This window comes from Leucoraja erinacea, chromosome 1 (genome assembly GCF_028641065.1).
Source record: "Leucoraja erinacea ecotype New England chromosome 1, Leri_hhj_1, whole genome shotgun sequence".
NCBI lineage: Eukaryota > Metazoa > Chordata > Chondrichthyes > Rajiformes > Rajidae > Leucoraja > Leucoraja erinaceus.
The window spans coordinates 20522325-20540952 of record NC_073377.1 but is presented as its reverse complement, the minus strand read 5'-3'; the positions used below and the strand labels follow the sequence as shown (position 1 = coordinate 20540952).

At 42.2% G+C, this 18628-nt stretch overlaps 1 protein-coding gene across 1 annotated transcript in view; it reads right to left on the bottom strand.

The window, feature by feature from the left end:
- dcc (DCC netrin 1 receptor) overlaps positions 1–18628 on the bottom strand; it is a 1174821-nt gene that overhangs the window by 107906 nt on the left and 1048287 nt on the right. Inside the window, 4 exon segments of the mRNA XM_055661435.1 lie at positions 236–343; positions 4647–4785; positions 6375–6616; positions 17372–17467. Coding sequence (XP_055517410.1) covers positions 236–343; positions 4647–4785; positions 6375–6616; positions 17372–17467 — 585 coding nt within the window.

The following is an 18628-nucleotide window of genomic DNA, read 5'->3' as shown; positions in this document are numbered from 1 at the left end:
TTTGAATTTTCAGGGATAGTTCAACCTGAAAAATCGAGCAATACTGAAAACAATATTTAAAAAAAACAGAATTTTAATTTAATCATTAAATATGATTTTTATTAACAATGAGAATAAATGGGAATAGGTATGATTCGGTTGCTAATTGCCTTACATAATTTTAGGGTAATGGGAATTGGATTGTGCACCTGAATTGTATCGTGAAAGATTTCTTAGAAATGAAGTTGCCATTTACCTGTAATTTTTCCATTGGCTTCCAAGGGGGGTTGCCAGCTAATGATGATGGCTCGAGGCTTTCCTTCTCTGCTAATAACAGTCAGGTCCTTTGGGGCTGAGGTAGGAGCTATTATCCAAGTGCAGAGTAGAGGGGAGGAAAGAGAAAGCAGTGTTATATTAATTATGGTTAATGCTGAAAATTGATGACGATACTGGCAAGTCCAAGTGAAATGAGTCATGAATCTAAGCAGAACACTTCCAAATCTTAATCTGTGGGTACACCATACTCCATTTAGATCCTGGCAATGGGTACCTTCTTAATAATGGCCAAGTTTTGTTCACTACAAAGTGAACCTTTGCTCAGCGACTGAAGCATTCCCCTGCATCAACTGGATTGTTTGAATAATCTGTTCACTGACATAATCTTGAGCTGAAACAAATTTGCTCAAAATTGGCATGGGTCCAGGCAGAAACACCAAAATGTTGTCATCATTCTTCAAAGTGATTTTACTTATGCCTCTGTTGACAGCCTAAGAGTACAATGCAGAAGCAGTGTGGAGCTCTAACAAATTGGGCCAAGATGCAGATAGTTGTACAAACTGTACAGTTGTCAAAAAAAGTCAAAGAATGAGATATTTCCCCAGTGGCTCCGCAATTTTATTTTAGTGGGTAACTAAGACTCTTACGCCAAGGGGTCATTGTATGGTGCAAAACTGTGATAGGTTACTGCATTTATTTTCAGTTTATACAGTAGCTGCTTCACAATTAGTATCAACAACATTTCGTTGTTTAATGCATTTCGTTGTCTCTGTACTGTACACTGACAATAACAATTAAAATTGAATCTGAATCTGAACAGTCTTCTCAGGATAAGGACGGGTAAATCATCTAATTACATTTGCAGCTCTAGATCACGACTGTCAACTCTGTTGAAGGTTTTCACACATGGATCTGGAACAGAATGGATTAACTACAATGATGTCAGTAATTCAACCGTTACGGAGGCTTACATTCTCAACAACAATTCCTTGGATGAAACACGGAGAGATAGCCATGCAACAATACCCCTGCACAGTTGCTGCGTTCACTTGAACACTGGTTGACTGCCCACAATCCAGCTAAAAATAATGTATAGCAGGCGGACAACACAGAAAACATCAAAATGTCAAAGAATCATGCAGCATGAGGCGTTCATTGTGTATGTGCCATGTCCTTCACAGAGCTGCTATCTCAGTATTTTGCCTTTTTTGCTATGCTTTTGGAAACATTTTTTCAGCAAGTTTATATTCGACTTCCTCAGCAAAGTTTTTTTCACCATATATTTGGACAGTTTGACCTCACAACAATGGTAAGTAGAATCATATGGAATATAAAACACAGAAACTAGCCATTTGCGCAGAGTCTAGGCTCACCTTAATACTCAATGCATAGAAACATAGAAAATAGGTGCAGGAGTAGGCCATGCCGCCCTTCGAGCCTGCACCGCCATTCAATATGATCATGGCTGATCATCCTACTCAGTATCCTGTACCTGCCTTCTCTCCATACCCCCTGATCCCTTTAGCCACAAGGGCCACATCTAACTCCCTCTTAAATATAGCCAATGAACTGGCCATGACTACCTTCTGTGGCAGAGAATTCCAGAGATTCACCACTCTCTGTGTGAAAAATGTTTTTCTCATCTCGGTCCTAAAATATTTCCCCCTTATCCTTAAACTGTGACCCTGTGTTCTGGACTTCCCCAACATCAGGAACAATCTTCCTGCATCTAGCCTGTCCAACCCCTTAAGAATTTTCTAAGTTTCTATAAGATCCCCCCTCAATCTTCTAAATTCTAGAGAGTACAAGCCGAGCCTATCCAGTCTATCCAGTCCTGACATCCCAGGAATTAGTCTGGTGAACCTTCTCTGTACTCCCTCTATGGCAAGAATGTCTTTCCTCAGATTAGGAGACCAAAACTGTACGCAATACTCCAGGTGTGGTCTCACCAAGACCCTGTACAACTGCAGTAGAACCTCCCTGCTCCTATACTCAAATCCTATTTGTAAGAATGCTAATATACCATTCGCTTTCTTCACTGCCTGCTGCACCTGCATGCCTACTTTTAATGACTGGTGTACCATGACACCCAGGTCTCGTTGCATATCCCCTTTTCCTAATCGGCCACCATTCAGTTAATATGGTCATACTCTTTCCATCATTCCTTGCCCAATGATATTTGTATAACCTACTCACTTCCCCCTCACAAACATATTTAATTCTCAGCTAACTTGTCCCCGGCATTCCTTTCAGGGGTGATTCCTACATTCTCGCAATTAGTAAAGAAATTAGTTCTAAATTCACTGATAAATTCAGTAGCTGATTATTTTATACTGATGGCTTTAAGTTCCCAGAATTAAAAAAACAATATGTCCAACCTACATAAACCTTATTTAATCGTAAAGGTCTCTGTTGGATCACTTCTTGGCCAAATTGATTGGTATATTTAATATTTTGCTACTTATTTATTTTAAATGTTCTATTTTACTGTGTAGCATCTCTCATCTAATTTTCAGCGCCAACGTCAAGTTGGCCAATAGGTCATAGTGTCATAGTCATAGTGATACAGAGTGGAAACAGGCCATTCAGCCCATCTTGCCCACACCAGCCAACATGTCCCAGCTATACTAGTCCCACCTGCCTGCGCTTGGTCCATATCCCTCCAAACTTGTCCTATCCATGTACCTGTCTAACTGTTTCTTAAACGTTGAGATAGTCCCAGCCTCAACTAACTCTTCCATACACCCACCACCCTTTGTGTGATAATGTTACCCCTCAGATTCCTATTAAATATTTTCCTTCGCCTTGAACCTATGTCCTCTGGTCCTCGATTCCCCAACTCTGGGCAAGAGATTCTGTGCATCTAACCGATCTATTCCTCATGATTTTATACACCTCCATAAGCACTCCTCATCCTCCTGCGCTCCAAGGAATAGAGATCCACCCCTATAGCCCAGACCCGCTCGTCCTGCCTACGTCCTCGGTTCTGATGTTGGACTCTTTCTTGTGCTTAGCAATGGGACAGTGATGCTCTGAAGAAAGTGCGTTCTATAACACGCTGCCTGTGTGGGTGGTGGAAGTAAGTGCTCAAGTGCCTGGATGAAACCTTGATTTGTTTTTATTCATTCAAGAGATGTGGGCTTCGCAGGCTAAGCCAGCATTTAATAGCCCATCCCTAATTACTAGGCAGTGACAAGTTGCCTTCTTGAACTGCTCCAGTCCTTCAGGTGTGTGTAGACACACAATGCTGTCAGCAATGTGATTCTAGGATATAACATCATTCCTTCACCCAGAGATGGTGAAGAATTGGTGATGAAGTTTCAAGTCAGGACGATGCATTGTTTGGAGGGAAAATTCCAGGTGGCGGTGTTTCTATGTCTTTATTGCATGGGTCCTTGTAACTGGTCGAGGAAGTTTGGAAGGAGCAGTCGAAGGAGTCTTGGTGAATTTTTGCAGTGCATCCTGTCGTGCCATTGGGGTTGGTGGAGGAGTGAGTGGCTGGTTATCAAGCAGGCTGTGTTATACTGTATTGTGCTGATCTTGTTGATGTTGCACTCATCCAGGCAAATGGAGCCTGTGTGATCACAGTCCAGAATCAAGCCTTGCAGATGGTGGACTGAGCTTCGAGAGTAAGTAGATGAGTTGCTCATCTCAGGATACTTAGCCTCTGACCTGGTCTTGCAGCCACATTGTGTACATGATTATTCCAGTTCAATATCTGGTCAAGGACAACTCCTAGGATTTTCATAATATCCTTGAATGTTAGGGAGTGATAGGTGGATTTTCTCCTCTCAGATACAGTCATTGTGCAGCACTTGTGTGAAATGAATGTTACTTAGCATCTGTCAGCCCAGGCCTGCATAAAATATCTTGCTCTCAAAATGTAGAAACAAAAAAAATGCAGGTGCTGGTCCTACTGATGTCAGGTCTTGCTGCATTTGGATGTGGACTTATTCAAATAGTGCTGAATATTGTGCAATCATCATCGAACATCCCTACTTCTGACCTTATGATTGACTGAAGTTCATTGATGAAGCAGCCAAAGATGGTTGGACATAGAAGAATGTGAATCAAATGCTGATAAATGTTGGTAAATGGAATTAGTACTGATGGCTCAGCATAGGCATGCTGGCCCAAAGGGCCTGGTTCTGTGCTATATAAGCTTATGACTCTTAAGTTACTCACTTTTGGCTATCACTATCGCAAAGTGTAACTAACATTTTACTTTGCAATCACAGCATGCTACACAATTTTGGAAGAAGCAGAAAATCAACGTCTACGTGACTGTAAACCCCTGAATACGGGTTTGCCCATTCATTCAGCCAAGAAGATGTAGCATGGTTATTAGACCAGCTGGCTTTCCATGGTTCAGACAGTTTACAAAGTCTTACCAGCCTCATATGTTGTAGCATGTGCTGTCATACTCCATGTGCTTGACCTCCGTCCTTTGGTCACCATGATGGAGAACTCATACATGGTGTTGGGTTTGAGATTTGTAACCGTGTGACTCAAACTTGTTGCCTCCACAGACTGCAATTAAAAGACAACAAACACTGGAGGTGAGTTACTGACTGCAAACAGAGAAGGTGGAATCTATTGAAGAAAATGTAATTCTATACAGACAAACCCCACATTATGGCTGCTTGGGTAATGCAAGTCTGCCCTTTCAGTTTTTTCTAGACAATGCACAAAAAATTATGATATAGAATAAAATTAGCTCCAAAATCTCTAAATGGATGCTTTTCTTGGAATATAACCCCATATAAAGTGGGGGCCTGTAGCTTTAATTGCAGCTTTGTTGTGTCCATCAGTTAATGGGGAGCTGATGAGCTAGACTGGAGAAAGTCAAGATTTATTCTTTTGTGGGATAAAACACAATTTTGCTGGAGTTATGAGCTCACCTTTGGTTTACCCCCAAGACATGAATCTAGCTGGAAGACTCATGCAGGTGCATTTCTCCTCTGCCTGAAGCTTGGTGACATACAAAATATCAGGGGTTCGGGGGGGGGGGGGGGGGGGGAGGGAAGGAAGAGCAATGTCCATGAAGAACATTATGTGAATACATTTGGGCCCCATATCTGAGGAAGGATGTGCTGGCTCTGGAGCGGGTCCAGAGGAGGTTTACGAGAATGATACCAGGAATGAGTGGGTTAGCATATGATGAGCATTTGGCAGCACTGGGCCTCTACTTGCTGGAGTTCAGAAGGTTGACAATAAAGTTTTCTTTGACTTTGAGGTGGGACCTTTTTGAAACTTACAGCATAATGAAAGGCATGGATGGATTGGATGTGGAAAAGATGTTTTCACTGGTGGGAGAGTCTAGGAGCAGAAGTCGTTCCCTCAGAATTAAAGGGTGTTCTTTTAGAAAGAAGGTGAGGAGGAACTTATTTAGTCAGAGGGTAGGTAATCTGTGGAACTCATTGCCACAGAGGGCTGTGGAGGCCAAGTCAGAGGATATTTTTAAGGCAGAGATAGACAAATTCTTGATTAGAACGGGTATCAAGGGTTATGGGAAGAAGGCAGGAAAATTGGATTTGGAGGCAGATATCAGCCATGATTGAACGCAGAGTAGACGTGATGTGCTGAATGGCCTAATTCTACTCCTATAACGTGAACATGAATTATTTGATTGTTCATTCTTCCTCCTTAAAAGATCAGGCTACGAAAGACCAACCCATTCCCTAAGTGGGAAATCTTCATGACTGGAATTTGAGCATGGAAGCTCAATATTACCAGGTCTGCATTGATTCCAGAACCAATTATACTGCAATTGAACCTAGACCAAAAGCAATTGCCGAACCACAGACAGTGCAGGTGATTAACTTTCAAGTGAGTCATGCTGCCTCCCTGGATGAGTGCAGTTACTTCAACATTGACCACCAAGCAAATGTAGGAATCACCTGCTGTGCATTACTCATGTCTGTAAAAGAAGTACATTTACCTAGTAAAATGTCAAAATGGCTTTCTTTCGCTCACCTTTTCAACAACAGAAATTAAATAAAATGAACTAACCAACAAAGAAACAAAAAAAAAACGTTTAACTTCATATTAGAAATTGCTATTCTTTGAAATAATTTTAAGGAAGAAAAGGATTCAAGAAAACGTGGATTAACACTTACTTTGTACTTGGCATTGGCAGAGTAGCTTGTTCTCCATCGAACAGTATAAAAGCGGATGTCTGGTGTTCCCTTCTGGTTTTTAGGCACTGAGTTATCTGCCCAGCTGACCCTGACGGAGTCGTGACTGACTGCCACGGCTTGAACACCTACAGGTGGTAGCATGGGGGTGGAGGTATCGGGGACTGAGGTAGGAAGGTCATCAAACAAATGAAACAAATCAACATCTAAGGGATCAACAGGGTCTGGGGCATGACAGTTAACAAAACATGCATCAAATTAAGGAGCAGAAAAAGGAAACAGTGGCAATATACAAGAAGTGAAAGATACAAAATTAAAAAATGACATGAAATGAAAGTGAAAATTAAATAAAAAAATACTGTTAATTCAGTCAGGCAAGCCAAGATATCAAACATGTGAATAATCCAGTAATTGGACAATCATTTATTAAAACATGCTGAGACTATCTGTGGTTCTGATACCTTGTCCGTGCTTTGTTTCCTTTGCCTGAGGTGAATAAAATTGGACCTGGTAGTTTGGCTGGCCCGCAGTTTACATCCATTGCACAACAATGGTCAATGGTTTCTTTATTGTCATGTGTACCAGATACAGTGAAATACATTTTTTGCATACAGCTCAGCAAGACTATCCTTGTACATAAGCACAGTCTCCCCGGTCAGTACAGTATGCACAGAACAACCCACTGAGTCCATTTGCAAGATGCACCATTTTGGTGCCATTTTACAGTCCCAGCTGCAGCTGGCCACAAAGGCCTGTTGCAGCCATCGCCTCCATTCTGGACATCCTGCGACAATTTGTACTGATGTAATGGTTTTAACATAGTAACACATCCCGACATACATAACAAGAGCGTTCTCAATAAAAATTGCAAGTTGACCACTTTGGGAGATAATAGGGCAAGTGGGCTAAAGGCCTAGGCTCAACAGAGGAAGAATGAGACATGTTGAGGCTGAGATCTTTGTGCTTATTTCATTCTTCAAGCCAGTTCAACACAGAATCTGGACAGGACAAGTGGTGGGAAAACATGGAAGGGGAAAAGAGATCTTGACAGATTCACAAATGCAAAAGAACACTTGGGCTTTGAATCACAGACTTAATTTTCGAATGAGTTCCTGAATATGGCTTCAGGGGGACAGAAAACAAAGAAAATATTAAAATATAGAATGAACCGAAGCAATAATTGAGCTGTGATAAGACTCTAATAGGGCATCTGGAAGAGACTGTGAGAATCATTTTGGGTATTACGTGTGGTACAAATGGGTCGTAGAAATAAGTAATTGGAGAACTAGTTGAACAGAAAGACATTTCAAAGAAGATAAAATAAAAGCTAAGAATTATGCAATTTAGAAATAATACAATTCCCAAATTTAAGAAATTACAGAAAAATGCCTTTAATTTCCGTTCCCATCAACCTGTAAGGAAATTTAGTTTTGTTTAAAGAAACAGTGTGGGAGGAAACCGGAGCACCTGGATGAAACCCATACGGTCACGGGGAGAACGTACAAACTCCGTACAGTCAGCACCCATAGTTAGGCTGGAACAGGGAATTATAAACCAGTAAGCCTGACATCGGTGGTGTGGACGATGCTGGAGTCAATTATAAAAGATGAAATAGCAGTATATTTGGATAGCAGTGACAGGATCGGTCTGAGTCAGCATGGATTTACGAAGGGGAAATCATGCTCAACTCATTTTCTGGAATTTATTTGAGGATGTAACTAGGAAAGTGGACAAGGGGGAGCCAGTGAATGTAGTGTACCTGGACTTTCAGAAAGCATTTGATAAGGTCCCACATAGGAGATTAGAGGGCAAAATTAGAGCACATGGTATTAGTGTGAAATGGATAGAAAATTGGTTGCCATACAGGAAACTAAGTGTAGGGATTAACGGGTCCCTTTCAGAATGGCAGGCAGTGACTAGTGGGGTACCACAAGGCCCTGTGCTGGAACAGCAGCTATTTACAATATACATCAATGATTTAGATGAAGGGATTTAAAGTAACATTAGCAAATTTACAGATGACACAAAGCTGGGTGGCAGTGTGAACTGTAAAGAGGATGCTATGAGAATGCAGAGTGACTTGGACAGGTTGGGTGAGTGGGCAAATGCATGGCAGATGCATGGCAGATGCAGTTTAATGTGGATAAATGTGAGGTTATCCACTTTGGTGGCAAAAACAGGAAGGAAGATTATTATCTACATTTAGAGTCAAGTTGGGAAAAGGAGAAGTACAATGGGATCTGGGTGTCCTTGTTCATCAGTCAACGAAAGTAAGCATGCAGGTACATCAGCCAGTGAAGAAAGCAAATGGCATGTTGGTCTTCATAACACGAGGAGTTAGGAGCAAAGAGGTATTTCTGCAGTTGTTCAGGGCCCTAGTGAGACCACACCTGGAGTATTGTGTGCAGTTTTGGTCTCCCCATTGTGGAAGGACTCTCTTGCTATTGAGGGAGTGCAACGTAGGTTCACCAGGTTAATTCCCGGGATGGCGGGACTGCCATATGTTGATAGAGTGGAGTGGCTGGGCTTGTACACTCTGGAATTTAGAAGGATGAGAGGGGATTGTATTGAAACATATAAGATTATTAAGGGTTTGGACACGCTAGAGGCAAGAAGGGCTATCATTTGGAGATTCTGTAATGCCCCAATGAAGTCAACAAATTGAAAGTTTGTTGACTTCATTGGGGCATTGCAGAATCTCGTGATTTGATAGATTAGGCTGCCCCCGATCAGAGGGTGAGTCCACCAGAGGACTGTGCAGCTGCAATGCACCAATGAAGTCAACAAATTGAAAGTTTGTTGACTTCATTGGGGCATTGCAGAATCTCGTGATTTGATAGATCAGAGGGTGAGTCCACCAGAGGACTGTGCAGCTGGCATATGGTCAGGAGTAGGTACATTATGGTTGGCATAGCGACATCGAGGTTTTTGAGGGTCAGAGTGTCAGGGTCTGTGAGGAGTCTGTGACTGGAAAAGCAGGGCTATGGGAGATAGCCCAAGAATAATTTAACATGGAAAAGCATGGAACAACATGGAGGCACTACAGGGGAACTGAGAGACAAATACTACATGTTTACAGAATGTGGAGTACTTTATATCTCACTTCCGGCATTTCTCTCACCCTCTCCCCTTCTCTGCCTTCCTTCTTACCTCCTCTTATCTCCTATTACATCTCCTCTTGTCTGATCAGCTCCAGTTAACCAACCCATACCACCCTCTCGCAGTTGGCTTCACAGCCACAAGGTCTATACAGACGCTGTTCTCACCACCCCTTCCAATTCTCTGCAACCCAAGACAATTTTGACTTCTAACTTTTCTCACTTCTAACGAAAGGCCATGAAACTGAAATGTTAACTCTGTTTCTTTCTCAACAGGTGCTCCCTGACCTGCTGAGTATTCCTAGCATTTTCTCATTTTATTTATAATCGTGAATTACAGGCTTTCAGCCTCAAATAATGTTACTGGCAATGACATATTTTATGTTCTATATTTTCTTCGACGGACCCTGGGCTATTCTTTGAGCTTGACTGATGTGAACTTTAACAATTGAGATGATTTAGACAAGGGTTTAAGAATTTTCCCTCCTGGGAAGTTCATTCTGATTTAATTGCAGAGAAACACCTCAGAAAGTAGGCTTCTGATGCAGTGAACCACACTGAAATAGCCTCACACTATAATAACTGTCTGGCTTGTTTGCCGTGTCACTTTTTAACAAATCACCACTCTTGCCAGTTTCCCCAGGATAACAATTTCATTCTCAACAGGATTGAACTTTGGTTTCCCCTTCCCAGAGAAAGCTCTTTCCTGGAGGAACAAAACTTGTTAAATTAAGTTCGAGAGGTCACAGTTATTTGCCTGATTATTGTTATTTGCCCAAAACACTTTAGAGAAGGTGTGACATGAAGTCATAGTACACGGTGCTTTAATTAACTTCAAAAAGTTGTCTGTCTCTCTCTGAGCCTAACAAATAATTTTGCATACTACTGAAATGATGTCAATGACACCTGTCTAATGTTGCGGGGATATGATTGAGATCTACATACTTTCTGAGAGAAAGTTAAATCAGGTAACTGTTAACCCAAACATATGATTCCAACTGCTACTGAACATTACACTTTTATTTATTTTTTGTTGAAACTATTGCATTTGCATTTTTTCACTGAGTGTGCATTTAAAATGTCAACTTCTACAAAGTAATCAAAGACTGCCACACTCAAAATCAGTCTGGAATTAATATCTCCACAAACTCCTGTTATTCCTGTTGCAAGAATAATAGAACAATTCAGCTTAGTCAAATCCATAAGAATATGTGCGAGAAGGAACTGTAGATGCTGGTTTACACTGAAGGTAGACACAAAATGCTGAATTAACTCAATGGCTCAGGCAGCATCTCTGGAGAAAAAAATAGAAATCGGTGATGTTTCAGGTCGAAACCCTTCATCAGATGAAGGGTCGCGGCCTATAGGAATATGTATTGGGCACAAAACATCCAGCATTAGGTGAAGACGATTCTAAGACCACAAGGGACAAGGATATAAGAGTATATGCAGGGCGGTCAGTAAAATGGGAAAATCACAGTCCCAGAAAATTATTTTCAATAATTCGTACACTTAGTGAAATCAGTGAGTCAGAATCATTGAAATAACCATTTGACGGAGTAAATGGTAGAATAATAAGGAGGGAATAAAATAAATTAATGACTGGGAAAATGAACAAAATATAAAGCAGAAGGATAGAAAAGTGCAAAGAATTACTGGAAAAGATTCAACAAAATGTTGCTGGCAAGAAAGGTAGTACTTTTATATTTCTCCATTCTCACTGAACTTAGGTCAGTGGAGCAACCACAGCATCTGGTCAGAAGATTACTTCATTTAATTTCAAGCCCCCTGTGCATTGAGCTGCTGATCAGCTCACAGCACAATAAGAATGGTTAAATAAAAGTAAGGGGAAATTAACTTTTGATCGTGGGCTTATATCAGCTGATGGACCTATTTTGTGCTATCTGGACTACACTTCTTCCCACCCTGCCTCATGTAAGGACTCCATCCCCTACTCCCAATTCCTCCGCCTACGCCGCCCTTCTGCACCCCCTCTCCGGATGTCGCTTTACCTGCCCCCTTGACTCTAGTCAAGGACCCAAGCCGTCTTCCCAGGTGCGGCATTCATCTTCAGGGAACGGGGGTTCGCCAAACATCCGCTTGGATCCCCTCTTCTACCATAGATGAGGCTCTCACCAGGGTCTCTTCTATATGCCGTGACTCTGCTCTCTCACTCATAAAAAGGGCTCCATAGATGCTGTACACCCGCTGACTTTCTCCAGCATTTTTGCCAACCTATTTTGTGTGGTGGGATGAGTGTCTGTGTATTAAGGATAAATCAGGGGAGAAATGTTTTTTATTGAACAATGGTCACTAAGCAATTTCCAAACTCGAAATCCAATTAAAAAAATAATGTCTTATTCATGATAAATGGGAATATGTTCTTACTCTCAAATTTACTCTTGTTGAACATTTTTCAGATATTCCCAAGCACAGTGATTTCTTAAAATACTATATATTATTGCAGTTCTTTACAGCCAAAGTTGAACAAATATATCCTATCAGAAAGCAGTTCTGAAAGCTCATTAGTCAATAGAGTCATAGAGTGATACAATGTGGAAACAGGCCCTTCGTCCCAACCAGCCCACACCGGCCAACAATGCCCCAGCTACACTAGACCCACCTGCCTGCGCTTGGTCCATATCCCTCCAAACCTGAACCTGTCTAACTGTTCATGAAACGATGAGATAGTCCCAGCCTCAGCTATCTCCTCTGGCAGCTTGTTCCATACACCCACCAATCTTTGTGTGAAAAAGTTACCGCTCAGATTCTCTCGGATACCACTCGGATTTCTATTAAATCTTTTCCCCATTAATTTTATTTCACTTTCCATCGATACTGTCTGACCAGCTGTAGGTTGCTAGTGTTATTTGTTCAATGTTCTACATGAGAATGAGGTCAATAATTTTATATCCAAGGATATTAAGCAGCTAATTCAATTGCATACAATTGGTGAATATTTTACATTGTGGCCAAAGACCAAGTTTAATCAATAAAGGCGAAAGTGTAAATTTGTCAGGATCGAACTTGGCCTGTACATCTGCCAAGAACAGTGTGAGCAGAGTGCAGTGGTCAAGTTATGAGACAAGTGCTCCAAAGGTCCAGATTAATGATCAATAGATTGGAGTTTAAATTGAAATTAAATTCAGTTTATTAACTAAACTGGTATTATATCACAGCTAATATAAATAATGAAAAGTTTATTTTGGATTGCTTTTTACCATTTTTAACATGCTGCTGATGATCAATTTTAAGCATCTTTAGTTTAGTTTGGTTTAGAGATATAGCGCAGAAACAGGCCTTTGACCTACTGAGCCCATCTGTCCATTTTCATGTTTGTTCTGAAACGAGGCTTCCATGGTCTTTTGGAAACACACACAATAATAAACTGAATTAAAGTAAGCTAACATTAAAACTATTGGATATTGTTTTACATTATCTCATTCTGTTTTTTCGCTGTGACCTTCACATACAAGAGATAATTTAATGCTCTTTTAAATTCACTTCAGCAATGATGAGCTTGGAATTCCCAGACTGGAGACAACCTGTCTGGTTCACTATTGTTCTTAGGGGAAGGTGCTGACCTGCCTTAATCAGATCTGTCCCATGTGTAACTCCAGGCCTCGTATGGCAAACTCAAAACTAACAGTTGAAATTGCAACAAATTGCTGTGACTGCCATTGGAATACCATCCCCATGAGGACTGGAAATGATCACCACCCTCTTCTCAAGGGAAATGACGGATGGGAATTAAGGACTTAACATTTCAAATCTTCTCTCCTTATCTTAAGCCTTCTACCAATCAAAAATACCCTCACTTGCATTGTTTGACTGGCTTTGTCCCACTCTGAAGAAGGGTTTCGGCCCGAAACTATGCTTATTTCCTTCGCTCCATAGATGCTGCTGCACCCGCTGAGTTTCTCCAGCATTTTTGTGTACCTTTGTCCCACCCCCACCTCTTTTCCAGGTTTTCTCCCCTACTACAATCAGTCCAAAGAAGGGTCCCTACCCGAAACATCACTTATCCATGTCCTCCAGTGATGCTGCCTGACCCGTTCAGTTACTCCAGTACTTTGTGCTTTTCTCTGCCTTAATTCGCACCTATTATCAGAGATTAATTCTTGGAATATTGAGTCACAATTTTTCTCAGAAGTAATTGGAGACTGTGTCAAGGATACTGTAGGTCCATGCGGAGGAATAATGCAAAGGGGTTGAGCAGTTCCTATCCATAGTGATTATATTTGCAATAAACTAATGCTTATCTGATGCATGGTAGGATCCGAGAAAGTAATTTATTTTCAAATGACATCTCCTCCATTTCGATTGAACCTACATTGTTATTCAAATAAGTGTTGCTTCAGTTGAATACATGTTGAAATTTTAACTGATGAAGTTGGCGATATTAATAGCAAGAGATATTCTTTGAGCTGATCATTACCAATGACTTTTACCAGTCATCAGATCAGAAGAGGTCATTTAATGCCTTCAGGGCTGAATAATTCTTTCTCCTGGTTTTTCAAGTGATGTATTTTTTTCTTTGAGAATATGCAACTGAATCTTTTGAAGTTGAGAAAGATAAAGTTCATTTTGAGAAAATTTACTACAAACAAATTGACCTTCAGAAAGAGGTGCTTGCACTGAGAGGAAATTCATCAAGGTTTTGCCTGAATTATATAATTTCAATTATGTGGAAAGACTGGATAGGCTGGGCTCGTTTTCCCTGTACTTAAGGAGGTTGCGAGGGTGATCCGATAGAGTTTTATACAATTACTAGATTAAGTGCGGACCCGTTGCTTCTGCTCCCAAACACAGTGTTCCACCACTCACCCGTTCCCCTAATGCAACCAGTTCTCCCTACACAACCCGTTCCCCCAATGGCTCGCGTCCCCTGATCCCCCAGCATTCCCTCCCCCTCCTATTCACCCTCCCTCGTCTTTTCCCTCTCCTCCCCCCCATCCTTCCCTCACCTCTCCATCCCTTCCTCCATAACGCCTCTCCTCTCCCTACCACCCTCCTATCTCTCTATCCCCCACCACTCACCTCCCCCTATCCCCCCCACTATCTCTCCTCACCTCCCCCCATTTCCCTCCTCTGACTCTGTTCCCCCCTCCTCTTCCTCCTTACCTCCCCCACTTTCCCCCCTCTCCTTCCCTACCCCCTCCTCTCCCTCAATCCCCCCACTCTCCCTCCTCACCTCCCCAAGATTTTGAGGTTGCAGCCGTCGGCCTCAGAGCCAGCCACAGCGCCCAGGCCCTGGATTGTTAGCGCCCAGGCCCTGGATCGTTAGCGCCCACAGATGCAGCCCCACCCACTCTCCACCCGGCGGAGCATTAGTGATGCACACTCTGCTCACTCCGCTCCTTCAACTTTATTTTCCTCGCCGGGCGAGGTGGGTGCCATCGGTGTCTGGCAGTGGACGCGGCTAATCAGTGCGGCGATGGTGCAGGAAGGGGCATCGCTGTCCCGGCCATGGTGGTGACTGACAGAAGAGGAGACCAATCTGCATGGTGGTGACTGACAGGAGAGGAGACCAATCTGCCAATGTGTGGTTTTTAAGTTTTCGGAACCATAATAACGTTAAAAATATACTATCGATTGGAACAAAACTTATTTCACTTGTAGCACAGAAGAATGGTGAGTAAGATGGCAAAAAATCGTAGCGCTATCATGTACAGTTTTAGAAAAACCATGGAAGATAACAAGATCAGAGTTTTAATTATTTATAGATAGATGAAAGGGATTGATAAGGGAGATGGTAAGAATTTGTATCCTATGGTAAAATGGGAGATATGTTTAAGGTAGAGGTAAGATGTTTAGAGGGGATCTGAGGGGTCACAGAGAGAGTGGTCGTGGTCTGCATTGCGCTGCCTGAAGTGGTGGAATTAATTTAGAGGTACAGCAAGGAAACAGGCCCTTCGGGCCACTGAGTCCACACTGAACATCGTTCACCTCATCTATATTCTGTTGTGCTGAAGCGAAGCAAGAATTTCATTGTCCGATCTGGGGCACATGACAATAAACTCTCTTGAATCTTCTTGATACTGGTTCTATATTATCTTACTTTCTCATCCACTCCCTCCACACTAGAGGCAATTTACAGTGGTCAAATAACCTAAAAACCTGCACATCTTTGGGATGTGAGAGGAAACCGGAGCACAGGGAGAATGTGCATACTTCACACAGACAGCACCCAAGGTCAGGATGGAACCCAGGGTTCTGGTACTGTGAGCAACAGCTCTACCAATTGGTGGAGACAAATATTCTCACAGGACATGAAAAACATTTAGGAAAGTATATCAATCACCAAAGTGTAAAAGGACAAGGATTTATTGCAGATAAACATCATTGACATAGTGACCAGAGGGCATGTTTCTGTGCTGTACAACTCTGACTCTAAGAATTGAAATCCAACATCAATGACAAAATATATGTTCATGGAACATACGGTCATCCTCACCAAGCTCATCACCAAACTCCACCAGCTAGGCCTCAGCTCGCCGATATGCGATTGGATCCTGAACTTTCTGACGGAGCGACCGCAGGCAGTGAGACTGGGCCCGCACCTGTCCTCCACTATCACCCTGAGCACCGGCACACCACAGGGCTGTGTACTAAGCCCCATGCTCTACTCCCTCTTCACTCACGACTATGTTCCTGCATTCGACACCTACACCATCGTCAAGTTTGCAGACGACACAACAGTGATTGGGCTGATCACCAACGGTGATGAAACAAAATACAGGGCGGAGGTGCAGAACCTGGCGGACTGGTGTGCACGTAACAACTTGTCACTAAACACCTCCAAGACCAAGGAGCTGATTATTGACTTCAGGACGTCCCATAATGGAGAATACGCCCCAATCTCCATCTACGGGGAAAGTGTGGAGAGAGTGTCCAGCTTTAAGTTTCTGGGCACTCACATTTCAGAGGACCTCACATGGTCCACCAACACCGCTGCGCTGGTCAAGAAGGCACAGCAACGACTGTTCTTCCTGAGGACATTAAAAAAGACTGGTCTGCCCCAACAGCTGCTGACAACGTTCTACCGCTGCACCACAGAGAGCATATTAACGTATGGCATCTCTGTGTGGTATCTCAGCTGCACGGAGGCAGAGAGGAGAGCTCTTCAGCGCATCGTCCACAGAGCGCAGAGGATTATTGGGACACATCTACCAGCCTTGGAGAGCATCTACCACACACGGTGCCTCAGGAAGGCCGTCAGCATCCATAAAGACTCATCACACCCCTGTAACGGACTGTTTGAACTACTTCCCTCCGGCAGACGTTACATGGCCTTCTACGCCCGAACCCCCAGACTCAGAAACAGCTTTATTCCCAGAGCTATAGCGGCTCTGAACCGGCCCTGCTGAGTGCCCCCCACCCCCCCTGGACTGTCTCCCTCGGATGTTCACGACACGCAGCTTATTTATTTATTTTACTTTTCTTTTTCATCGGTTGGAAGCGGCATACTAAATCTCGTTGCACTGACGTGCAATGACAATAAAAGATATTATTATTATTATTATTATTATTATTATTATTATTATTATTATTGTTATTATTATTTCATGAACATTTGATGAAATGCATTGTGTCTCAGGATAATTTTCCATGGGAAATTTTCAACAGGATATATTTTGCATAACACAAGACCTATACACCTGTATACCTGTATTTACATTACCACCATCATACATAATGCATTAAACACAAGGAACTGCAGATGCTGATTTACAAAAAAAAAGACAAAGTGCTGGAGGAACTCAGCAGTTCTGACAGCATCGCTGGAGAACATGAATAGGTGACATTTCAGCTTGGGACCCTTCTTTTGAGTTTCTTTTAATATATAATATCTTCTTTATCTGTGCAAATGGAGCTTACCTGACAATGCTCTGGTGGTCGCGCTCTCATACAGAGGGACTCCCTGCCCCACATTGTTAAAGGCCTTCAAAGAAATGACGTAATGAGAGCTTGGCTCTGCAAAGGGAAAAAACATGATTAGCTTTAACTCCTCTGAATACCAAGACACTAAGTTAAGCAATTTGGAGTGAAATATGCTTGGTTGAGAACTTGAAAAGAAATTTAAAATATAACTACAAACTGTGCATTGCGTGTATGTGTGCGCATATGTGTCTATCTGTTGGTGTGTGTGTGTGTGACATTTTGTGGGTGTGCATGCATATGTTGTGTGTGTGTGTGCATGTGTTTGCATGTGTGTTTGTATTTGTGTGCATGCATTTATGATGTGTGTGTGCATGCCTTTGTCTGTGAGTGTGAATGTGTGTGCACACATTTGCAATACATATGATGTACTTTTTCAAGATTGGACATGAATCATCAAAGGAGTGCAGCCCTTTGTAAAACAAGATCCAATTTATAGCCGCTGCTGCTGCTGCCGCCAGGTTCCACCAAAATATCAAATTGACTGAAGAGAATTGTTCTAATTACTTTACGATTATAAAGTATGAACTTGCTCTGACCCAGATCTGCAGCTATAAAACAATTCATTATCTAAACCCCATAAAATGTTAATGAAGTCACAGCTATTCATAAATTATCACAAAAGTTCCTCTTCATTTCATTGCAGCCATCTCTTCTGAAGTCGCAGCAGATTCACAATAGTCTGTAGTTCCATTAAACACCCACTGGAGCTTCAGTCACGTTATATTAGGGAATGATATTGCCCACACGAGGACATGTTTGGTTACGTGGTCTCCAGTCTCCTATTTTACTTTTAGATTAGTATCAAAAATCTACCAGAGACTGTTGGTTATATAATAGATTGAAACTTTTGCAATGTCTCTCCCAAATTATGATGGAAAATCAAGAAGGCCTTATTTTCAGGCCACTATTATCAGGCAACATAATCAATAGACAATAGACAATAGGTGCAGGAGTAGGCCATTCGGCCCTTCGAGCCAGCACCGCCATTCAATGTGATCATGGCTGATCATCCACAATCAGTACCCCGTTCCTGCCTTCTCCCCATATCCCCTGACTCTGCTATTTTTAAGAGCCCTATCTAGCTCTCTCTTGAAAGCACCCAGAGAACCTGCCTCCACCACTCTTTGAGGCAGAGAATTCCACAGACTCACCACTCTCTGTGAGAAAAAGTGTTTCCTCATCTCCGTTCTAAAT